Here is a 25,792-nt window from a genome sequence, read left to right as displayed (position 1 = left end):
TACTGCAATCACTGAGCAGCAAATGAGATCACCTGTGATGTAATTTAGTTATCTTGCAAACCTGGCCTGTTGGTGGGTCCCGAGGACCGGAGTTGAGAACCACTGACCTAGAGCAAGAGGGAAGTAACACCTGTGAGAAGAGAGGCTGTAAAATCTGCTTACCAGAGAGCAATGGCTGTTCAAATCAATGAACTAGCCCCAAAGCAAGGTAGATGTAGTATAGATGACACAAATAGGCAGGATCACTGGTTAAACATTCCTCGTATCAGATGGACACCATATGGAATGAACCATGGATGGCACATGTGTGTAAAAAGAAACCCAGGAGGAGAAGACACATAACGTAATCCAGATAAAGTAAAATAAGACTTTATTAAAAATCCACTTACATGAATTCATCAATGAATCGCATAAAATCAACTCCTAGTAGTTGTAGCAGGGATTGCGGCATCCCGAGTCCTCGTAGTACACTCAAAGCCGGCAAGAAGGGAGCGTGTAGACGTCATGTCTGGCACCCCCGATGCGTTTCGTCATAGGTTGACATCACCACGCCCCAGGCTACGTCAACATATGACGAAACGCGTCGTTGGTGCCAGACGTGACGTCTACACGCCCCCTTCTTGCCGGCTTTGAGTGTACTATGAGGACGCGGGAAGCCGCGATCCCCGCTACAACTACTAGGAGTTGATTTTATGCGATTCATTGATGAATTCATGTAAGTGGATTTTTAATAAAGTCTTATTTTACTTTATCTGGATTACGCTATGTGTCTTCTCCTCCCGGGTTTCTTTTTACACACATGTGCCATCCATGGTTCATCCCATATGGTGTCCATCTGATACGAGGAATGTTTAACCAGTGATCCTGCCTATTTGTGTCATCTATACTACATCTACCGTGCTTTGGGGCTAGTTCATTGATTTGAACAGCCATTGCTCTCAGGTAAGTAGATTTTACAGCCATCCCCTGATGACGTCATACGTTGATGACGAAACGCGTTGGGTCACGTGCTACGCCCTAACGTCACTTCCGCATATCCGGAAACCAGACTGGAACGCAAACCGGCCGCAACGCCGCGCATCCACGTATCAGCTGTTATTCCGATACTAAACTGTAACTTTTTTTGATTAAATTTGACTCTGCATACTACACTATGAGCCTCCCTTCCATATTTTTTGCCGCTCACTGAGACCACCAGGGTTCCGATGAACACATAGGGAGTACCAACACAGCCCCTCCAAACACAGTGGACCGGATCCTGCACACCCATCCCAAGCCCACAAGGGATCGTAGAGCAGTCAAGAAAACCACTTACCCACGTCAGACCTCAAGGGGTCGTTTGGTAAGTGGTCTGTACACCTGGTTAAGGATTCTCTCCTATGTTTTGCGTGTGGAATCTCTCGCACCGGCACTTTTTCTCCAGCAAAGCACATACAAGGACTGTTTAATATGTTGCGAAGATCATTTCACATCAGCACTGTTTGCACAAATTTTGTTTGGCACTAAGGATTGTGGCAATTTAACACTTGCACTTAAAGGACTATTTTGTATATGAATTAGTATTTAAAGCACAGTCACTTTATTTGCATAGTGTTGCACATATCTTTTTGTGATATATAGGTATCCTGGTTGTATCATATATACAGTGGGTACGGAAAGTATTCAGACCCCCTTAAATTTTTCACTCTTTGTTATATTGCAGCCATTTGCTAAAATCATTTAAGTTCATTCTTCTTCCTCATGAATGTACACATAGCTCCCCATACTGACAGAAAAACACAGAATTGTTGACATTGTTGCAGATTTATTAAAAAAGAAAAACTGAAATATCACATGGTCCTAAGTATTCAGACCCTTTGCTCAGTATTTAGTAGAAGCCCCCTTTTGATCTAATACAGCCAGGAGTCTTTTTGGGAAAGATGCAACAAGTCTTTCACACCTGGATTTGGGGATCCTCTGCCATTCCTCCTTGCAGATCCTCTCCAGTTCTGTCAGGTTGGATGGTAAACGTTGGTGGACAGCCATTTTTAGGTCTCTCCAGAGATGCTCAATTGGGTTTAAGTCAGGGCTCTGGCTGAGCCATTCAAGAACAGTCACGGAGTTGTTGTGAAGCCACTCCTTCGTTAATTTAGCTGTGTGCTTAGGGTCATTGTCTTGTTGGAAGGTAAACCTTCGGCCCAGTCTGAGGTCCAGAGCACTCTGGAGAAGGTTTTTATCCAGGATATCCCTGTACTTGGCCGCATTCATCTTTCCCTCGATTGCAACCAGTCGTCCTGTCCCTGCAGCTGAAAAACACCCCCACAGCATGATGCTGCCACCACCATGCTTCACTGTTGGGACTGTATTGGACAGGTGATGAGCAGTGCCTGGTTTTCTCCACACATACCGCTTAGAATTAAGGCCAAAAAGTTCTATTTTGGTCTCATCAGACCAGAGAATCTTATTTCTCACCATCTTGGAGTCCTTCAGGTGTTTTTTTTAGCAAACTCCATGCGGGCTTTCATGTGTCTTACACTGAGGAGAGGCTTCCGTCGGGCCACTCTGCCATAAAGTCCCGACTGGTGGAGGGCTGCAGTGATGGTTGACTTTCTACAACTTTCTCCCATCTCCTGACTGCATCTCTGGAGCTCAGCCACAGTGATCTTTGGGTTCTTCTTTACCTCTCTCACCAAGGCTCTTCTCCCCCGATAGCACAGTTTGGCCGGACGGCCAGCTCTAGGAAGGGTTCTGGTCGTCCCAAACGTCTTCCATTTGAGGATTATGGAGGCCACTGTGCTCTTAGGAACCTTAAGTGCAGCAGAAATCTTTTTGTAACCTTGGCCAGATCTGTGCCTTGCCACAATTCTGTCTCTGAGCTCTTCAGGCAGTTCCTTTGACCTCATGATTCTCATTTGCTCTGACATGCATTGTGATCTGGAAGGTCTTATATAGACAGGTGTGTGGCTTTCCTAATCAAGTCCAATCAGTATAATCAAACACAGCTGGACTCAAATGAAGGTGTAGAACCATCTCAAGGATGATCAGAAGAAATGGAAAGCACCTGAGTTAAATATATGAGTGTCACAGCAAAGGGTCTGAATACTTAGGACCATGTGATATTTCAGTTTTTCTTTTTTAATAAATCTGCAACAATGTCAACAAATCTGTGTTTTTCTGCCAGTATGGGGTGCTATGTGTACATTCATGAGGAAGAAGAATGAACTTAAATGATTTTAGCAAATGGCTGCAATATAACAAAGAGTGAAAAATTTAAGGGGGTCTGAATACTTTCCGTACCCACTGTATATATTTACATATTTGATAAGCACAGGCACTTTATATATCCTCTTAATTTTTCACATATTTTGTGCACTATCACTGATTAGTTGATATTGATTTAGTAATTTTGAGCGCCGTCTCATTTTTATTGCAAGCAGATTTTGCAGCCTCTCTTCTCACGGATGTTACTTCCCTCTTGCTGTAGACTGTGAAGAGCTATCTGTGACATCTCACTGCAGCTGGGACTTGTGGTCTGTTTTTTGGGTTACTACACTCCATCACTGGAACTTCATGTGGCCTTTTTTGGACTTTGTTTTTTCGCACTTCCTTTGGACTTTTTATTTTTTATATATGGTTCACAAGTTGCACTTTAGTTCACGATTGTGCATTTGATTATATGGTATTTTTATATACCCTTTTTCGCTTTATAGTGCTGCACATATTCATATTTTTATATTGTTTGTTTTCTGTCTTGTCTATTGATCAGTGCTAGCAGCTTTTCTTTATACACATAATTATCTTTATCACTCAATATTTAGCAAAGAAAATTTACGGGTTTTTTTTATCCCCCCCCCCCACCTACATCCCTCTGTGCCTGATGCCATCCCCCAACCCCCCACCAACATCCCTCTGTCTGATCCCATCCCACCTCCCCACCACCACCATCCCTCTGCCTAATCCCATCCCCCCCACCACCATCCCTCTGCCTGATCCCACCCCCCCCACCACCATCCCTCTTGCCCGATCCCACCCCCCCACCACCACCATCCCTCTTGCCCGATCCCACCTCCCCCCAAACCAACATCCTTCTGCCCGATATCCCATCCTCCCCACCAACATCCCTCTGCCCGATATACCATCCCCCCATCAACATCCCTCTGCCCGATCCTGTCTTCCCCCCCCACCTCCATCCCTCTGCCCGATCCAATCCCCCCCACCTCTATCCCTCTGCCCGATCCAATCCCCCCCACCTCCATCCCTCTGCCCGATCCCAACCCCCTCCATCCTTCTGCCCGATACCCACCAACATGCCTCTGCCCGATCCCCACCCCCCCACCAACATCTCATTGCCCGATCCCATCTCCCCCACTAATATCCCTCTGCCGTATTCCATCCCCCCCACCACCATCCCTCTGCCCGATCGTATCCCCCCCACCACCAGATCCTTTCACCTCTTACACTAAATCTGCCTTGTGCTGCTCATTTAGGCGAGAAGACTTATCTGTCTGCATGAAAAATAAGCCACTTTTATCATTTCCCATTATACTTAATGGACAAATCCTCCACAAGGGCAATCCCCAAATCTTCTCCGTAAAGCACATGTAATGGAAGGCAATGGATTACAAGGCAAGGGCAAATAGCCCTTTAACCTCAATTTCATAAAAGAAGATTATAAATGTACCATTATAAAAGCATGTTAAGCCATTTCTAAGAGCAACCATACTGAAATAACTAGCAAAAATCTGTAAAGGAATAACGTGGGTTGGTAGAACTTACTTGGGCTGCGTGACATTACTCTGTCCGGGTGAAGGAGATCCTAAACAACTCAGGCTGGAATTTGTGGCTTGAAAAGAGAAGAAGATTTATTTCAGATGACAGTAATTGTATATTTTCCAAACACCTCACCATCTCTGCCCTGTGCTTCTGAAGACTTTGCTCCTTCCTCTGTCCAACTCTCATCTCCTGAAATACTCTGCACTGCTGGAGGACTCTGCTCCTTCCTCTATCTAACTCTCCTCTCCTGAAATACTCGGCACTGCTGGAGCACTCCATTCTCTACCTAACTCTCCTGAAATACTCTGCATTACTGGAGAACTCTGCTCCTTCCTCCAACTCTCCTGAAATATTCTGCAAAGCTGGAGGACTCTGCTCCTTCCTCTATCTAACTCTCTTCTCCTGATTTATTCTCCACAGCTGGAGGTCTCTGCTCCTTACTTTAACCCACCTTTCCTGAAATATCTGTTCTGTTCTTTTAAATATATCTCTCTCCTCTCCTGATATATTCTGTGCTGCTGGAAGACTCTGCTCCTTCTTACATCTAACTCTTCTTTTCAACTAAAGGATGCCAAGTGGGAGAGAGCCAATAGGGCCCCTCATTGATCAAATTTACACAGGTTCTCTAGAACCAGAAGAAATTCCTTCCAGCTTGACTCCATTCACCTGAAACACCCTGCGCTGCTGGAGGACTCTGCTCCTTTCTCTACAGCTCCTCTGCTGAAATATTCTACGCTGCTTGAGCACTTTATTCATTCTCTACCTACCTTTCTTCTCCTGAAATACTCTGCACTGCTGGAGGACTCTGCTCCTTTCTCTACTTCTCCTCTGCTAAGTCCACAACTTACATACTGTATCAAATTTGCTGCAGATCATACATGCATGGGAATCCCCTTCTGTAATAGCAAACTTACATTTCTTTCTAATATGCTGTGATTGTTCTAGTGATGCCACTGACCCGATATCTGCTACTGCACTGTGGAATGCAGTGAGAAGAAGCTGTTTGATTTTGGTGTTCTAAAAAAGAAAAAAAAAAAAAAAAAATCAAACAAAAAAGCATGTCCATCAGTGGGAACAGCCATTATAAGAAAGAAAAAAAAAAAACAGTACCGTATATTTTTTAACCACTTAAGCTCTGGAAGGTTTTACCTCCTTCATGACCAGGGCATTTTTTGCTATTCAGCACTGCGCTACTTTAACTGGTAAAACACTGTACACAAACCACATTTTTTTTTCTCACACAAATAGAGATTACTTTTGGTGGTACATGATCATGACCCCAGTATAACCACTTCAATTCCAGGCTATATATATATATATATATATATATATATATATATATATTATATATATATATGGCACTATTTAAGTGATACTAATACCTCAGTTATACTTGCCTGCTCTGTAGTGATTTTGCACAGAGCAGTCAAGATCCTCCCTCTTTTTGGGTCCCTCGCCAGCGCTCCTGGCCCCTCCCTCCTGTCGAGTGCTCCCACAGCAAGCTGCTTGCTATGGGGGAACCTGAGCAAGCCGCAGCTCTGTGGGTCTATTCAGACACGGAGCTGCAGTTTGGCCCTGCCCCCCTCTCTCCTGATTGGCTAACTGACTTTGACTGATAGAAGCGGGAGCCAATGGTGCCGATGCTGTGTCTCAGTCAATCGGGAGGGGGACGGCTGTGGCACTCCTGCACATCGCTGGATTGAGATGGGACTCAGGTAAGTATTAGGAGGGCGGCTGCTGCACACTGAAGGTTTTTTTATCCTAATGCATAGAATACATCAAGATAAAAAAAAACTTTCTGCCTTTACAACCACTTTAAAGTGGGAGTAAACTCACATACATCACTTTTACCTATAGGTAAGCCTACACTATGGCTTACTGATAGGTACTGTAAACATCTAAATATCGTTTAGGAGATATTTACCGTACATGCAGCTGGTGACATCACCAGTGCACACGTTCTGAAGGAACAGCCACCCGGGCCATTCCTTCAGATTCCTGTGCCGTAAATGGCTGCTCCACATTCGGGGGAGTGAAATCATTGCAGCTCTGGCCAGTCAGTCAGACAGCCAGAATCCGTGAACCAGGAAGAAAGCCAGGCAAAGATGGAAGCCATGTCAGCTGTGACAGCTTGGCGCTGGAAGGTCTTCATTCTAAGCCAAGTTTCAAAAAAATGTGCTAGTATGCAATGCACACTAGCCCATTATGGCTTTACCTTGTAGGTTAAAAAAAAGTCGTCAGTTTAGTACTGCTTTAAAGCTGAGTTCCGCCCCCCCTCCAAAAATTAAAAGTCAGCAGCTACACATACTGTAGCTGCTGACTTTTAATATTAGGACACTTACCTCTCCTGGAGTCCAGCGATGTCAGCACCGCAGCCGATGTTTCCATTGGCTGTCGGGTGCTGCCGCCGCCACTGCCAGTAAGGGAACCTGGCCGTGAAGCCATCCCTACTGCATATGCGCAAAGTGCGCTGCGCTCGGTAATTGGCCACAAAGTAGAGGGAGGAGTAGGGGGCCGAACCTCTGACGAACCTTGCGGCGGCGAGGTCCGATGGAAGTGGGGATAGGTTACCTGTGAAAAACAGGTACCTGCCCCCCCCTGAAAGGTGCCAATTGTGGCACCAGATGGGAAGAGAAGACAGATAAGCGCAAGTTCCACTTTTGAGTGGAACTCCGTTTAAGTTAGGTAAAGAGAATCTGTCTCTTCAATTCAGACCACCCCCTACCTGCTGACATGCACATTCCGTACACTCCTCGGATGGTCTGTCAGAGCCTTTGGAAACAGCCATTACTTCTAAGTATGGAGTAGCATGTGACCTATTCCTGTTACTAACCAGGATGCAGGGCTCAGACAGAGGCACGAAGAGGCAGGGTTGTTCCGGAGGGGCCATTAAAAGCCATTAGCTCCTCCCTGAATGGGAAAAATGACAGATTCTCACTTACATAAAACCTTGGAAACACAATAAGACTGGACAGGTACCCTTAAATATGCACATCATGAATGAGATGGTGTACCTCTTTTGCATAGTCCAAAGGGGAGTACTGCCGCTTATTCCTGATGTCCACTGCAGCCCCGTATAACAGCAGCAGCTTCACTAACCCCTCGTTATTCCTGCGGACGGACTCATGTAGTGCCGTATTCCCTTTCACATTGCAGAGATCAACAGATGCTCCATGCTGGAGAGAGAGCAAAGAGGAGAATTTTATATTCTTTTAAAACACTCAAACCTCAAACAAGTCCAATCTGTTAAGAAAAGCAATATTCACCTGTCCTGCTGTGTTTGTGGGGTTTAAAGGGGACATTAAAACCCCACCATTCAGTATAGTACAACTGCAGGCCTGCAAATGTTATAAAAACAAATGTAGCTTTTGCTGCAATATTCAACTTATCTCTCGTGCTGTCCCACTTTTCCAGTCATCCAATACTGGTCCTATTCCCCTGCCTGGTGTCATTCAACCCACTTCTTGTGAGCCCAGGAAAGTCAAGGCTTCAGCTCTGAGGGTGCCTCCCTACATCAGCCTGGACACACAAGAAGATGCTACAGACTATGGTGCTGACATAACTATGAAAGCTACATTCCTTCCAGCGTTCGGAAAAACCCACAGTGAATGTCGGAGCAGAAGATGTCTTCTGACTGGCCAGAAAACATCAGGGTTTTGCCTAGGTTTACACTGATGTGGTGCAGGGAACTGTATGCGATTCAGACAGGAATTGCACTACATTACTGTTCAAATCGCATGCGATCCTTTGCAGTGCGATTTGAGCCTATTCATTTTGTATGGGCTCAAATTGCACCCCACCCGCATAAAAAAAAAAAAAAAAGGTGCATGCACTTTTTTTGCTGCACTGGAATCGGATTGTATTGGGTGTTCACTCCCATGCGATCCGATTCAGCCAATCGCACTAATTTTTGGGAACCATTTTTGTTAACTTAACCACTTGCCTTCTGGGCACTTAAAACCCCTTCCTGCCCAGGCCGATTTTCAATTTTTTAGCGTTGTCACACTTCAAAATGACAATTGTGCGGTCATGCAATGCTGTACCCAAACAAAATTTTTAAAAAAGTTTTTCCCACAAATAGAGCTTTCTTTTGGTGGTATTTAATCACTACTGGAGGTTTTTTTTTTTTTCGCTAAACAGACAAAAAAAGACCAAATATTTTGAAAAAAACAAAAACAAAAAAATAGTTTTCATAGTTGGTTATAAAATTTTGCAAACAGGTAATTTTTCTCCTTCAATGATGTGCGCTGATGAGGCGGCACTGATAAGGTGGCACTGGTGGGCACTGATAGGTGGCACCGAAAGCGGAACTGAAGGGCACTGATGGGCACAAATAGGTGGCACTGATAGTTGGCACTGATAGGTGAAACTGGTGGGCATTGATAGCCGTCGTTTGGCTATAGTGTGGTCATGAAGAGGTTAACATTGATACCCACAGCGGTTCGCATGAACGGAGTGCGATTGTATTGCGGTGCGGGAAAGGCACAGGAATCGCTGTGAATCTTGCACCGCATCAGGGTGAACCAGGACTTAAATAGGAGCTCCAGGCCCTTTCAGAAAAAAATATAAGTAAGCAGTTACTTTAGCTGCTGACTGAATATTAGGACACAAATCCAGCGGTGTCTTCATTTTTCAAATCGGCACCCGTGTGCTTCTGCCGCCATTTCGGGTAAGGAAAACCTGCGCTTTTTAAATGGCCTGGCGGCCGAGGAAGCAGGAGGGGGGCTGAACTTCCGGATGACTTTGTTGCAGTGAAGTCACCCGAAAGTGGGAGCGGGTACCTGTCAAAACCAGGCAAAAAAGCAGAGCTTCCTCTTTTGGGTGGAGCTAAGTTTTAAGGTATGTATACTGGGGATGTAGGAGCAATGGCACAAATGGGAAGGAGGACCCTTTGTACAGTCACCAGTAGCAACATTACACCCAAAACAAAAACATTTGACAGCCTTTATAAAGGGACAGGCTGAAAGTAGCCAATGCATCCATACAAAGGCAGACTTTGCATCCAGAGTGACAAGCAGGGCTTTTTCAATCAGCTCATTCCCCACTGAAATAAACCATGTGCGTGCAAATAATCCTTCTTGGGGAAAAAAGCGACAACATGATAGGTCATTCATTCTCATTTAAAATTGTAATCTGTGGAAGTGAGATTTCTCGCTCTCACTTGATTCACAAGATATACAGCACATGTGTCAAACACAAGGCCCACGGGCTAAATGCGGCCCGCCAGGCCATTTCATGCGGCCCTTGCACCTCACCTGCACCTGTGATACTCCCCATCATCTCAGCCCCCACCTTGTCTCCGCGGCTGGCAGCAGAGAGGACGAAAAAATTCCTCCAATAGATTCTGCGCCTCTCTGTGCAGCCAAAGCTCCCCTTCCCTGATCTCAACATTCAGCAGACTCTAGTAGCTGACTCCAGCCCTCCTCTGGTCCTCCTCCAGACCCGGCACTTTCTTCTTCTCAGCTCTGCCCCCAGCTTTTGTCCTGGCAGCAGTATGAGGTAAGAGGGTGCACTGTGATGTAAGGGGGGTGGGAGACTCTTGACTTCTGACGGTGGGGGGGGGGGGGCTCTTGACATCTGATGTAAGGGGACTGGGGTGCTCTGTATATCTAGTCCTACAGATACAACCGACCCTTTGAGGACAACCCTAATGCTGATGCGGCCCGCAATGAAATTGAGTTTGACACCCCTGATATACAGCATAGCCAGCCAGTGACTCAACCTAGAAGACTCCACCTTACAATTAGAATTTCCAGCTTTCATTTGATTTTAAATAGTTTGTTTGGGCCAGGCTGGCCCAAATTAACTACTTCCATTACAATACTATGCGGTCGCTGTATGTGCAAGATCATCTTGTAGCAGCATTACATGAAGCAAAGCAGCCTTGTGTACTGGCAGCAGTACAAGTTACTTCCGGTCTGCTGCCAGAAATAAATTAATGCATCCCAACCATTCCTCCAATTGGCCAAAGTGAAAATAGTGATGTCATCCACCTGCCTCCTCACTTTGGCCAATCAGAGGAAGCCTTGTATTCTAGTGAATTGCATAATGCCGGTGCAAAGGAGTTAAGACACAAGTATCTTCTGTGGATGGAGTGACCCTTTATATCCTACAATGCCCAACTGCTGAAAAAGGATGGTTAGATCAGTCTTATCATTCAGGACAAGTCTGGTGGCCACTGCAGCTGGGAGTCTCCCTACCTCCAGTAACAGTGATGCAATTTCCAGATGGTTTCCCATACAGGCGTACATAAGAGGTGTATTGCCATGCATGTCTCTCTTATTTTTCCCAGTGCTGTACTCCATCAAGATCTTCACCGCCTGTTGAAACAGAATATATCAGTGAGATATAAGACATCTGCCAAAGTTCTTACAGAGGTGTCCCACTCTCCATGTTGGTATTATTTTTTAGCAAACCAGACAGCCCAGGTGGGAGTGGGAACCCAGAGCAACACACTTACTGCAGCAGGGGAAGATTTAGATCATGGGTGTCCACATTTTTGGCTTCTGTAGGCCACATTGAGTGTAGAGAAATTTTCTCGGGCCGCAGATAAAATATATACTATAGTTAAGGTATACAAGTAATAAAACGCCCCAGCGCCCATCCCACACCACCACGCCCCTCAGACTAATTTAACACAACTAGAGGATGATGAAATGAAATGGAATCAGTATACAAAGGTTTACTTCTTCTGAGAAATATTAAATGAACACCCTAACCACCATGACCACTTCAGTGATTTGAAGTGGTCATGGTGGTAGGAGTCAGAAACATTGCACATGCTGGGATACTTACAGTTATGTGCTGGGGGCTAGTTGCACCCTTAGCACATGTGACTTAACAAGGACATGACATATTATGACAAAACACAACTAGTTATTAAAAAACATATTGCAACAATTTACACACGCTAATGCACATAACTTTTCTACTTATTTTGCAGACTGCTGGTGCAGTTACTGCTGGTGGGTAACGCTGGCGATTACTGCTGGTTGGTAACGCTGGCGGTTACTGCTGGTGGGTAACGCTGGCGGTTACTGCTGGTGGGTAACGCTGGCAGTTACTGCTGGTGGGTAACGCTGGCGGTTACTGTTGGTGGGTAATGCTGGCAGTTACTGCTGGTGGGTAATGCTGGCAGTTACTGCTGGTGGGTAATGCTGGCGGTTACTGTTGGCGGGTAGTGCAGATGGTTACTGCTGGCGGGAAGTGCTGGCAGTTACTGTTGGCGGGTACTTCTGGTGGCTAATGCTGGTGGTTACTGCTGGCGGGTAATGCTGGCACTGCTGGCAGGTAATGCTGGTCATGCGGGTACTGCTGGTCATGACGTAGGATACTGCTGGAGGAAGCAGCGGTTGCAGTAGAGAGCAGAGCTGCTGCTTCCTGTATGGCTCCTGTCACGGGCAGAGTGCATTTCATATCACTCCACCTGTGACAAGAGCTGGAACTATACAGGAAGCAGCGGCTCTGTCACAGACTGCAGACATCCTAAGTCTACCGCGGAAGCCAGGAGATCGCATGGCACCTGTGGGTGTCCGTGGGCGGCATGCGGCCCGCAGACCGTGGGTTAGACATGCCTGATTTAATTCTTGCTGCTGTGGTTAGAAGTATAAGAACCCTCAGGTGACTCAGTCCACCAAATGATCCCTTTCAATAAAATATCACTTGGAGTGAATTGGTTATCTATGGTCATTACAAGGGTTTTTAACAAACTTTGTTGCAGTTTCCCCATGTCCTTTCGAGACTTTAAATCCTGTGTTCAATATAACCATCCAATCTATTCTCATGGTTTAGATAGGGAAAGCTGCAGTGTCTGCATCCCTTTAGCAGACAAGCCTTAGGGTGTATCTTACCATAATTTAAATTCCTATTGCAGAGCATAGTCAGTTCTCCGTATGAAACCTTTCAATGTTAAACCAGCAGTATCGGGAGATTTGAAAGCCAATAGGCAGTGAAAATAAGATCGCTCCCCCAGTGGGCAGATTCTGAACAGCGCAAAAAAAGGATGCCACCTGGGCACCCAGTCTAAAAAAGTGTTGCTTGCACACGTTTCAGCATAAAGTGATGTCTACAAAATGGAGCCAGACTCACCTCCAGATGTCCTTTGTGGCAGGCGAGGTGAAGAGGTATTGCGCGGTTACTATTCTTAGCATCAACCTGAGCCCCGTGTTTCAGCAGAAGGGAGAGAAGGATGGTGTGACCGTGCAGACTGGTTATATGGACAGGAGTGAAACCGTCTCGGCTGGTCACGTTGACACTGAGGCCATTGGAAGGAATCTTGCTCAGCTTCTGCAGACAGATACCAAAAGAACTAGAAACATTTAGAGTAGATGTAAACCCTAGTTTACATTTAGTTTGCTCTGTGCACTGTGTGCCATAACCACTTCCCACCAGTCCAATTAAAAGATCTACCAATGGAAGCGTTACTTGGGCTTCCTGTTCATGTGATCACCGATTGGATGTCACAGTGATCACTGAACGTCTTACTCGCTCCTTATCATCACTGTATGACCAGTAGCTGCCAGTGTTTCATTGTTACAGTCTCCCAGCACAAAACAGCAACGCATGTACGTGGCAGCAAGGAATAAGGCCCAAACTCTGTGCAGCAAAATATATCAATACAGCGGTCGAGAAGGGGGATAAATAATTGCTTTTTTTTTTTTTTTTAAATACAGTTTTCACCCCTCCAAGTATTCGCTGAGCTCCTTGGCCTTTCTTAGCCATTTCCTGCCTACAAGCACTCCAGTGTGGGCTACACATCATTGCTGTGGACCAGGTTTTTTGAGGACATCATTCCATCACCTATTTTTAAGGATGTTGTACCTTAAATTCCCTTAGGTGAATTGAAGGGTGGGCCATGTCCGGGATCTGTGCTGCCCCCCACAGTTTAAATCCCTCATTACCACGGAGGGAAAGGTGTGTTATGCCCCCCTCTCTCCCTCCTTCAGAAGTACAACTTTTATTATTTTTGTTTGATATGCATTGTATGTAAACGGTTTCCTTTTTTTCTGGGGTTTCTTTTGCTGTATTGTATATATATATATATATATATATTTAGTTCAACTACTTTTGTAGATTGATATTGGTTGCATAGAGGCGTGGATCCTGAGGAAGCGAGACTACTGCGAAATGCGTTGATCATTACACCAATCTGGAGCTACTTACATCGCCAACTGAACACAACTGTATGTGGCAATGACCATCTGTTTCTTTTTAATGATATTATAATTGTAGAATAAAGATGCTGTATATTTTAAAGAAAAACTAAGAATGAATAAGGCATGAATAAGACAGTGTGTCCTTTGCCCCCCTTCGCATCACCCCCCCCCCCCCCACTGTAGTCTCTCTGTCCCCCTATAGCAGTGTCCTCTGCCCCCCAGAAAGTGTCCTTTGCCCCACAGCCTCTGCTTTCCTATCAGCCGGGTCCTTAAAGGACGGGGATTCCTCTACTGGGATCATGGTTGCTTTATTCAACCTGAAAAAAGGAGGGTCAGACACTGGTGGACTAGTCCACTTTTTTTAAAAGTGACTCCTCAAAAGGGTAGCGTACAGCAAAAAGTTTGGGGACCACAAAGGGTAATTTTGGTTGTTCCCATTCCTTACAGGAAAACCTGTCAAAATAAGGCACATAAGGAAACACCTTTGGAGTACGAGGTGACCTATACATACCAAACGACACAGCCATGTCCGTGGCTACATCAGCCGCATCCTCCATTTTTAAAGTCTCCTGCAGTAATAAGTGCGTCTACCAGTGTGAAGGAATGTGATGAACACTTGTGAATTAAGCAAAATGTCTATTTTTCTATGTCTGTGTCTCTGTATATGTAAATATGCATTTCTGAATTCCTTACTCAAAATGGCCGTTACTAGATACCCCCTCCATCAAGATGGAATGTTTATAAAGAAGATGGCGCCTTGGCACGGAGCCCTCCAAAAAAAGATAGCATTCATAACTCGGAGGGAGTTACTTTACAATGGACATGACTAATCAGAAAGCTGCAAATAGTCAGTATTATGGTAATATTATGCTTATGACGTACCAACTTATGACACTGCCTACTTACTATATAACACATATGCATAGGAAAAATAAACGGGAAGTATTATTTATCTGAACAACGTGTGTCAGTGTGGTCTCCTCGTGCATGCACTACAATTACCTAATTAGACCCAGCGGCAGAAATCTATTTTGACCCTGATTGAGGTTCGCAAACCATTACACCAGCGTTTTTTTTTTATTTGCTGCTGCGTCCATGGAGGAATCAACCTCACTATCGGATGGGATCTGGGAGTGCGATATTAAATCCCCCTGGACGGGCCGCGTCCACGATGGCATCAGGCTCAGACTGAGCAGGGGAAGGCAGGGGAAGCTTCCTCCTGGGCCTTTGCCCACATGTCACTTCCACCTGGGACACTAAGAACTGCAGGACCACCGTCAGTGCAACCATGGAAAGCTGGGGTTCAGAGGGACCTGACATCTTCATGAGGGGGTCAGTGGAGGAGATGTGACCCTGAGGCTCCATAAGAAAAAGGAAGACCTTGCAGTACAAAAAAACTTTTGGCACCAGTAAAAGATCCCCTCAAGGCTCAGGGTACCTATCAGCAGAGAAAGATAACAGGGACCCCCCCAAGGACTCACCCTACCGACCGGAGCGCAGAGAATTCAAACCCAGCATCATCATGGACGCCATCCCTGTTCATATGGCCCGGGCACAGAAAGAGGACACTGAGGAGGAAGAGGAGGAGGTTCAGCATCCTCACTAGGATTCGGCCATCTCCATCGTCTCCTGGACTAAGGGAAAATGGCCGCCTGTCACATCATCGGGCTACACAAATATGGCCACCAACCCAAGACCAGCCCCCCCAGAAGGTAGGACACACGTTAGGGGAGACTCCGGCTGCACACTCTGCAACAGTCTCTGCAGACCACCAGAGAAGGACACACATTACATCCTGGGACCCTTGCATAGTGGGGATAGCGGGGAGACCCCAGGGGTCTCCGCTGCATTCTCTGCCCTGGGAACCCCACCAGACTCCAGGTCCAGACAGGGGGAAAAGGGAGTGGGGGGAAGCCCAGCTCACAGAGGGATTTAAGAATGGTAGGAGGGAATCTGCAGGCAGGTCCGACCGTCCCTGGAGGTTACCCAGGTCCACCCCAAAAAAAAAGCCAAAAGTGGAGAGGGAGGACTGTGCTTACCCTTCCACTGTGCGGATAATGCTCTAGACAGAATCACCGCCACCGAAGTAGGGGAGTTGTCGGCCAAGGGACCGCTGTGACTCAGACCCAAGCCCGGTTGTATCCGACCCTGCGTGATGTTTAACTCGCGGGCCAGCCTCTGTTCGTGTGGCTATGTCGCGGCTGACCTTGCGTGTAGCTGCGGTCTGCACGTGCTCGCTGGCTGGGCGGAACACTGGATCTAGATTATCCAGCCCAGCAGTTGATTATAGATCTCCCGCGAGAAAAAACAAAAAGGATGTAAGGAAAGAGAAAAAAAATGCTAGGACCAGAGATCCCAGCCAGGAGCCTAGGTTCTTACTCCTGACTAGACAGATTAAAACTGATTACCTAGAGCAGAGATGGGGGTTATATACCAAGCTGAGGACAGCCCATGGGCGTAGCCAGGTGTTTTTTGTTCTGCCTAGTCTTATTACTTGAGGAGGCAATATAACCCAGTAGTTCCGATTTATGGAGCGCTGTGTCAGTCGATAAACGAAATAGAAATTTAAATTTCTGTTGACTTTTATCAATAAAACAAACCAGACTGACCTTCTGAACAGGACCGCAGGTCCGGCACTGACACAATGGATGGCAAAACTCTTTCTTCCCCAACAAGGAATCTTCCAACTCATCCTCATAGTCCTCATCAACCCACTCCAAGAGGTACCGCACCTAGGGGAACAGACCGCATTAAGCCAAAGGAAAAGAATGAAGTCTGTACAAATTTAGTATCGATATCTAAACAAAGCTCAAAAAAATGACCTACCATTTCCAAATCACCATCAGAAACCGCTCTTAAAAGTTTCTCGACCTGTAAATAAAAAAATTAAAATAAATAAAATAAGAGAAAAAAGTAAACATTTAGAAAGGCAGATAACGTTTAGGTTTTTATAATAAAAACAAAAAATATAAATTGTATAATTTAGGTCAGCCTTTCTTACCTGTTTTACCCCAAAGAAATGTTTTTTTTAGGTCCTGGGGAATCACTGCCAAAAATAATTCTACCTGCAGTTTGCAGTACATTAGCATTAAAGTAGAAGTTTAGTCTAAATCTATGTAAGCTTAAATCCGCTCCCACCCCCATTCCAAGTCCTATATTAAGTAGCCTGTAAAGGAAAGAGGGGTATACTTCTCTATTCTAAGGGTGCTTCGGCCACATGATCTCCCCAGCGGCTGGCTGCAGGGGGGGAAGAGAGAGCAGCGACAACGGCTACAGAGCCTGGGCGGTGGCGTCACCCTTACACTTAGGCTCCTTTCACACTTCTGCGACTTAACATCTGACTTCTGACACACCAAGTCACAGGACATGTGAAACTCAATGTATTTCTAAGAGAGCCATTCCTACTGACACTACAGCAGCTGCAACCTCAGAAAAGGTTTCTACACTACTTTGGTCCAACTTTTGATGCGACTTTGGTCCAGAGAATGTAAAGTCAGGTCAAAATTGCACAAAACGTTGCTCCAAATTGCGACTTTGGAGGCGCACAAATGTAAAAAGGAGCCTTACTATGGGACATCCGTTGTTGGCTGTCCCTCCTCTCCCCTGAAGCCAGCGCTTCACGTGACCTGACCAGAGCGCCCCTGGATTAGGGAAAGTATACACATCTTTAGTTATCTTTGTTAGGCATGCAATGTTGTGATGACATGCCTGACGAAGGGGACTTGCGCTGCTCCGGTGTGCTGGCGAATATGTGCGTTGTTTCATGACAAGCCCAGTTTCCAGCTGGTATTTGCTACAAATCCCGCTACTGAGGAGCCTGTGTCCAGTAATGTGTAGACCAAACTTCTACTTTAACAATTAAATTGCAGAATGTTTAAAAAAATATAATAATGAATAGGCATATCTAGCATATATGACACCCTGAGCAAATCATTTTGAACACCCTCCTGCTCTGTACAACAACATGGTTTGTAATATTCTTGAAATTAAATGAATAATAGCAGCAGGAAAGCAATGCAGTACAAAATACTGTATAAATTGTAGTGTTTCATAGCATTAGTGGTCAGTAGAAGTGCCCCCTTTCCTGCATTGGTGGTCAGTATGGGAAGGGAAATAAGGTGCCATTGCTCACTGCTTATGGAACCCCTAGGAAGCTCAGGAAGAACCCCAGCTGAGAAGGTGGATTTAGGTTAATAACCTTGCTGGCAGTCTTGCAGTTTTTGTTCTCGAAAACACCCACAGCCTGTGAATAAAAGCTTATCCCCTGCCATTATTCAATGGAGAAAGACTCTTGCTCCCTGTGCGAAGGCAGTGGTCTGACATGTCCCTTGCCAAGTCAAATTCAGAACAATCAAATTAGCAGGGAACATGAGCTTAGCAGATTGCAAAACTAGAAGTCTTTTGGCATTCCAGTGCCAACACATCACACAGGTAAAAACAAAATCAATCAATAATGCCGCGCCAAAGTGAAATCAAATCAAAACACTTGAGTGTTTTGAGAGTTGCTTAGAAGGGAGTGTACCATCTTGCCTATGTTAAACCTTGCTTTCTACTAAGCATGATTCTTCTGTCTCTCTTCTGTTTTCTACAGGCTGGCCCGGGAATCTTCCAGGAACACCATCACCGCTCAGTGAGCATCATCCTCCAAGGAGTTAATGGTCAGCTCTGCAATCAGCCAGGACCCTGATTCCTTTACCTGGCATTGGAGCCCTGGAGAGGAGGGAGGTGCGGATCCATAGTTTCTGAATGAAGCCTTTTGTCAATATTGTGCGTATGACTCATTGAAACGTATGGGTCTATTGGCACTTTTCCACTGCAAGTACCGGCTCGGCTTTACTCGGCCCTGCTTGGCCCGGTTTGCTTTTCCACTGCTGGTACCGCATGATACGGTGTTGGAACGGTTCAGTACGGTACGGTATGGTTTGCTTTTCCACTAAAGTAGTACTAAAGTTAAGTGGGTGGGATAACAACGATTCTCTGACCAATCAGTGGCTAGTAGTGACTGCATGCAAAGGATTGTGGGATATGGTACCGGGTATGGTACCTCTTGGAACCACAATCGAGTAGGTACTGTTTTTGAGAGCCGTACCGTTCGGTTCCATGCAGTGGAAAAGCGCCGCCGCACCGTACCGTACCGAACCGTTCCTACACCATACCATGCGGTACCAGCAGTTGAAAAGCACAAAAGCGAGCCGAACCGTTCGGTTCCATGCAGTGGAAAAGCCCCATATGCATGAGGTGAGCTGCTTTTAAGCACATTTCACACTGAGCACTCAAAGAGTGGAGTGAAGCACCAGCACCTGATTTTGGGCACATCACTCAGGATCATATTGGGACATTTGGAACACTTGTCTCTGAGTCTAATATTATGAAGGATTATATATATATATATAGGGATTTTTTTTCACTTTTCATGAGTTTGAAGCACTATTTATTATTATTTGATATGCGATTTTATATATATAGGTTATTCACGATTTGAGAGATTTATTAATTATTATTATTATTGTGATCTATTGATTTTGTGATCTTTCTCACGGTTACACTCATTGATTTTCACCACTTATTCGATTTCACTTTGGCGCGGCATGATTGATTGATTTTGAACATGTAAAACACCTACGCGCAACACACACTTCTAGAGAGCTCATGCAAAGCATTTATCCTTACAGTTCTAAGCACATATGGAGTGCACCTCCTTGTGAAATGAGATGTGATCTGTCAGAAATTCATACAAATTTACCTCTTTATATTTGCTTTTAGTGTCTTCCTGCCCAGCACTGATGGACAGCGAGGAGAGGCTGGACTCTGATGAATCTCTGCTGATCGTGTCAGCAGACTGAGGTGTTGAGCCGCTGGGGGACTGCACCAAGACCCACAACAAAAGAGAAGGGTGATAGAGATGTGAATACACAGAGCCAGGGCAGGTCTCACTACAGAACTAAAGATGTGGTCTTTACCTCGGAATGACTCGGTCTCCTGTTGTTGTCAGTGTGAGTGGTCTCCATGATGGACAGAATCTATGACAAAAAATAGGAAAGTGTGTTGAGTCTAGCAATTCACAAGGCAGCAACTGACAGGTGTTAAGTGACCGTTGTCCTCAGACGCTGAAGCTGAAGTGTCAGGTTAAAAAAAAGTAAAGCTAAATAAAAACATTTCATTAAAAAAATGTAAAACTTGAAAAACTTTTGTAATGGTGTATTTAAAGTGGTGTTCCGGCCTGAAATACCTTTAACTAAAAATACCCCTATAATACTAATTCATCGCCATTAACAGAACCGCTATTCTCATACTTACAAGGTGTACAGTATTGGATTTTAGTCAAAATCTTACTTTTAAAACGCTGTCTGGCCGAGGCCATCTTAGATGTGGGCATCTGAAGCCGCAGTGTAATCTGCCATGTCCTTCTTCCTGATTCCAGGGAGTGTTCTGGGAGTTCTTCCTGATTCCAGCCTCCTGGGAGTGATGACAAACAGCTCCCAGGATGCAATGCAAAGGTGGAAGTGATGTCGGTGGCTGTGGCCACAGGGGGGGGGGGGGGGGGGAGAAGGAGGAAGTACAATCAAAAATGCCCTGAAAATAAGGTAAGGGACCCCCGAAAATAATTGTAAATGCCCAATTGTTGATCAGCATAGCGAGCACTCCAAGAATCACTAAAGTTGCAAAATAGGTTGGAACTCCACTTTAAAAGAGCAAAAGGGAGCAAGTATGGGAAGAGCCTGGTTCATTCACAGAAATTTTCATAAGCTTTTTCAATGCTGTCTCTTGAGGTAACCCATAGCACTCTGGGAATCTCTTGTCACCACATATGAAAGATTGTATATTTTCAAATGTTTTTGTTGTTTTAACTAGATATTAGTATAGTTCTATTCCCTGTGGTTTTTGTTTGCCTTACCATGTAATGATTGGCTCACTACAGTTCGTAGTGTCATGGCCAATTGATTCCCCTATGTCCATGTATTAATTCACCTAGCTTGTCACTAGGCACAGGCAACTTCTTTCAGGTCAGACCTCGTCCAGTGCCTGCCCTGGCATTTCCTCTATGTTGCATCACAAATGGTGGATTGCTAATATGATGAAAACACATCTCTTCTAGCATGGAAAGCTCTGTTAAGTTGTCTGCCTGTTTGTGTCAGTCAGATCTATTTACTATATAGATCTCACCTGCACGAAACAGAGACCAAGGGATTGTGAGATATTTCGTTTCTTCACAGGAAATGTTGGTTCTCAGACTACAGAGGTCATGCATTAACCTGTGCAGTGCCATGCTGCAAATCCTCATGATTAAGCATAAACAGAAACTGCTTGCAGGAATGTGAAGATTTACTCCACTTTAGGCTGTGCATACAGGCCAACAAATCACATAATCAAGCATATCTTATGCAAATTAAAAACACAAGTTGCAGGTAGGAAGGTTTATAATGCCTTTAAAATTAGTTCACATCTACTTTAACAGCAGCAAACATCCCACAGACACGTCAATGTTCAGTGTTCAGTGTGATCCATTACCTTGGAATTCAGTGCACACTGCAGAGGTGTCTCCTTCCTTCTGTTTGGGATGCTGGTGCTGGCTCCATTCTGTAGCAAGACTTCGATAATCCCCTGATATCCCCAACGGGCTGCGATGTGCAGTGCTGTGTCCCCCTTCTCATTAACGCAGTCCATTCTACATAAGTTCCCGTCACAATAGACTAAAGCCTTCACACACTGGAAGAAGCAACAGCATTGCTAACACAGAGTGGTAAGTCTTATGGAAACATCAAAATGCATATTTGTTGGTCTCTTTAGCTCCACATTCTCACCTTCCTTTCACTCATACTACTGCTGAAAGCTACGAGAAATACCTGGCATTCCGGGAATGGGACAGCATATGACTCACTCCCCTTCCTCCCAAGTGACAGTAAAGGTGTTTGGCAGTTGTCCACATTGTTGTCACTTGAGAAAAAGACCTTCTCCAATGTAAGCTCCAGCTAGGATAATTTTGAAGTTTACACAGTGCTTCTTTCCCTCCCTCCCAAAGGCAAACAGGGAAGCAAAGGAAAGATAAGTTAGGGTCCTTTCACACGGGCAGCCCGTATGTCCGTTTTTCATCCCATCCATTTGCGGATGAAAAACAGACATAATGCATGTCAATGGGATGACCATCCGCTGACATCCGATTTGCGTCCTTTCAGTTCTGTTCCGTTTTTTGGAACGGAAGAGAACCCTATTTTTCTACCGTTTAAAAAAATGGAACGGACGCAATGACACCGTTGACATCCGTAATCCCTAGGTGATACATTGTATAGTATAATGATCCAGGCTCAGTGTGTATTGCTCACTCCCTGGGTTGGGGCGCGGCCGGCCCATACAATTTGGGCGGGACAGACGGGCAGGGGACAGGATTGCTCTCCGGAGATCTCCCAGTCACAACACCGGCCGACCTTGTCACCGAGTCACCGGCAGGAGAGGAGCCGCTGTCACTCGGGGACATGTGCAGGGGACACCGCCTGTCACTAGAGGGGCGCTGAGCTGAGAGTACAGGGGACTGATCACCCGGGATTATATATACTGCCTATTACCGGACTACACAGTATGGAGCTCTGTCTGCAGAGAGGACACCCTGCACAGGTAGGTGACACTATTGGGGACTGATCACCTGGGCATTACTATGTACTGGAGAGAACTTATTACCTGTACAGAGCAGGACTAATGTCCGTTTATCCTCCGCAAACGGATGGGACGATAAACGGACAAACGGAACGAACCCTCCAAATGTGCATCCGTGAAAAAAAAAAAAAAGTCACTGAGCGGAGGAAAAAAATGAACGGGTGGTGTGAAAGGACCCTAACTGTGAGAGCCCACATTAAAATAAAGCTATTGCTATGCCCTTCCCAAAAGCACTGTTTCAGTTTAAAGAAGAGATGCCGAGTGTAGTTCCCAAACAAAACTTACATCTTCATGTCCATATGTGCAGGCCAGATGCAGAGGCGTGTTCCCACTGTTATCCTGAATATCCTGGCTTGCCTTATAATGTAACAGAAGCAGCTAAAAAGAAAAAAAAATGTTAACAGCCCAGAAAATAATAGACTGGAGCACACAGGCTCTTGATCATCCTCTATTAATGCTGCTGCAGGTTGCTCACATGGGCAGAGCAGAAATCAATGAGCTCTGTTGAACATTATAAAGCTTCAAAGTAATACAGCTAAACCCCACTCCAATGCTTTGAGTCCTTGTAAGTAATGCCATCACTTAAAGCGTAACTCCACTTTTGTTGAGAAAAAAAAACATTCCCCTCTAGATGATCTATGTGCATTACAAGGTCTTTAACAAACGTTGTTGCAGATTCCTACCTTTTGTTAGTAAGGCACTCCCTGCATGTCCATGGAGGCCAAGCAAATGCCCCCTCCCCCTTCCGTCATTAAGGACTGATCTGCCTAACAGAAGCGCCCTATGTTTCATGTTCTTGTCAGCAGGAACAGCGTACTGCTGAAGGAATCCCTTTTACAGGTAGTTCTGCCATAATGTTCTAGTATGTGGTGCATACCAGTAAATTATGAGATTACCTTGCAGGGGGACAGTGTACTACCACTTTAAGGCACTTCCAGTGGTAAGGGTTTACTTTTTATATCTTGCTTTGCAGTCTTTGGTTCGGTTATTGAGCATCAATATGTATGGTTGCTTTACTCTCTAGTGTAAAATACTTTTCTGGGATTGTAACATTTGCTCTGTGTGGCCTGTACCTGCCTCCTGACATATGCCTGAACTCTATGAACATGCACTTTCTGCCCTCTATCAGTTCTAGAAGTAAAACACTGTCAGAGCTAGATTGTGCAAAATGAATGGGAACACGAAGTGACTCACTCCTGTTCAACCCTTTCTTTGCAGCTGCAGAAGGATCATTCAAACTGTGAGCCTGATATAAAATTTCAGCACACACAGGGGTGTGGGGTGTGAAAGATGAAAAAAAAATAAAAATAAAATCAATAGATAGAGGAAGTGTACTGTGAATGTGAATTTTCATCTTACTGCTATCTTCTGGTGGCCCTTCTGGCAAGCCAGGTGTAGTGGCGTAGACCCGTGGTAATCTGTGGCGTTAACCACTCCTCCTTTAGAGATCAGTAGATCAATAAACTGATACTGCCCTACAAAAACAGCACAACACAAGACACTTTAAGTATAAAAGAGTAAATGTCAGACAGACGGCGACTCACAACAGGGGAGCTTAGGTCTTTCTTACCGCAGATGGCTGCAATGTGAAGAGGGGTGTAACCTCGATCATCTCGAGATAATGGAGTGACAATTGATATATCATTTAACTTCCTACAAAGAAAAAGAAAAAATCCAGGTGTAAACATTTTTTTTTTACAGTAAAGAGATTTGTAGATTAAAATATATGAATAACAACTTGCATTTCTATTTGCATTTAAATTGGGGCATCAACTAAAAAGCATGATACACAATGAGGAGGATCAGTCAAGGACTGGAGAGACTTGGATTCAGAGCACTTAGTGGCTGATGGATCAGAAGACTCCAAGGTCCTGGATTGATTAGATACAAAATCTGTAAGGGAAGGCGCGGGAGAAAATGTGCGGTCAAAGTCACCTGTTGAAAAAAGGACCATAAAGTCTTGCAGGACTGTAGTAAAAACCACAGCCAAGTAGGCACAGGAGCCGGTCTCATCCAGGAAGAGTCAGAGGAAGGGTTTGATTTCTGGCTGCAGACATCCATGACATTGGTGGGCGTGCTGCAAGAAGCCCCATAGTCATTAGTAGACTTTGAGCTGGGCCCCCAGTACAGCAGAACCCCCCCCCATGTCTAGAATTTGATATCTTGTGATCATGTGGCGGTAAAGCAACCTAGAGATATGAGGCAAGGCCTCAGGTACTCACAAAACCTAAACAGCTTTAGCAAATGAAGATTGGATGGCTGTAGGTAGGCAGCAAGAATAGACTGAAGTGACCCAGGAGGGATCCCAGAGTCTCAGAAAAAGGGACAGGCAGGAAGGGGGGCCCCTGCCAGGAGCCCCCACCAGGTACAAACAGCCAATCGCCTGGTCACTGGCAACGCAATCCCTGCCCCCATCGCCAGCACAGCACATTGCCCCTACCCCTGATGGTGGACCAGGCCACCCCACAGTTCCAGTAAGGGGGGGGGGCATATAGCCCACAGGGACCACCAGACCGATGGTAGTGCCTAATGGGAAGGAGGGGAACCCACATCCACCCAAAACCCTCCAGGGGGAGAGGGGGGGGGCACAGTCACTTACCTTACCAGGAACCAGGCATGCACCGCTCCAGACAGAACCTCCTCTCCATCGAAATTGGGAGGCGGTCATCCAGGAGAAACGTTGCGACTCGGGCCGAGACCCAGTTGTATGCGGCCTCCAAGGCGTTTAATTCGCAGGCCAGCCCCCATCCAGTGGGACTATGTCGCGGCCGACCTAGCGTGGAGCTGAGGTCTGCGCGCCCTCGCTGGGCAGATGGGGTGACCACTGAATCTAGATTATCAAGCCCCTCGCCCAGTCTGGCATTTGATTGTAGATCTCACAGGAAAAAAACCAGGAGAAAAAAAATCTATCGAAAAAGAAAAAATTGCCGAGACCAGAGATCGCAGCAAGGAACTAGGAGGTCCTTACTCCTGACTAAGAAGAAAAAAACCTATAGCAGAGAGTGCCCATAGGCGTAGCCAGATTTTTTTTTTCCTGTCTAGTGTCCTGCTCCTGTAGGGGGGCAGTATAACCCAATGGTTAAGAAGATCAGTAGATGTGTCCATCAATGAACGAAAGAGAAATACAATTTTTTTTTTTATTATTATTATTAGGTCCAATTAGGATGTGAACAGTGCTTAGCAGAGTACCACGAATAAATAAAACAAAAGCCATTTTACGGCTAGTTACGAGCTGG

General features: G+C 45.4%; 1 protein-coding gene across 1 annotated transcript in view; it reads right to left on the bottom strand.

The window, feature by feature from the left end:
• ANKRD27 (ankyrin repeat domain 27) overlaps nt 1-25,792 on the bottom strand; it is a 92,152-nt gene that overhangs the window by 7,862 nt on the left and 58,498 nt on the right. The window contains exons 14-26 of the mRNA XM_082269946.1: nt 24,127-24,209; nt 23,916-24,031; nt 22,842-22,934; nt 21,417-21,614; nt 19,868-19,927; nt 19,651-19,770; nt 16,734-16,778; nt 16,517-16,639; nt 12,841-13,038; nt 10,953-11,072; nt 7,767-7,928; nt 5,667-5,769; nt 4,756-4,822 (exon numbers count right to left, since the gene is read on the bottom strand). Of these exons, the coding sequence (XP_082126072.1) occupies nt 4,756-4,822; nt 5,667-5,769; nt 7,767-7,928; nt 10,953-11,072; nt 12,841-13,038; nt 16,517-16,639; nt 16,734-16,778; nt 19,651-19,770; nt 19,868-19,927; nt 21,417-21,614; nt 22,842-22,934; nt 23,916-24,031; nt 24,127-24,209 (1,488 nt within the window). The remainder of the gene's footprint in view (nt 1-4,755; nt 4,823-5,666; nt 5,770-7,766; nt 7,929-10,952; nt 11,073-12,840; nt 13,039-16,516; nt 16,640-16,733; nt 16,779-19,650; nt 19,771-19,867; nt 19,928-21,416; nt 21,615-22,841; nt 22,935-23,915; nt 24,032-24,126; nt 24,210-25,792) is intronic.

The sequence above is a fragment of the Pelophylax lessonae genome (assembly GCF_965119305.1).
Source record: "Pelophylax lessonae genome assembly, chromosome: 10".
Lineage (NCBI taxonomy): Eukaryota > Metazoa > Chordata > Amphibia > Anura > Ranidae > Pelophylax > Pelophylax lessonae.
Note: the sequence above shows the minus strand (reverse complement) of the source record. Positions and strands in the feature narration are given on the sequence as shown.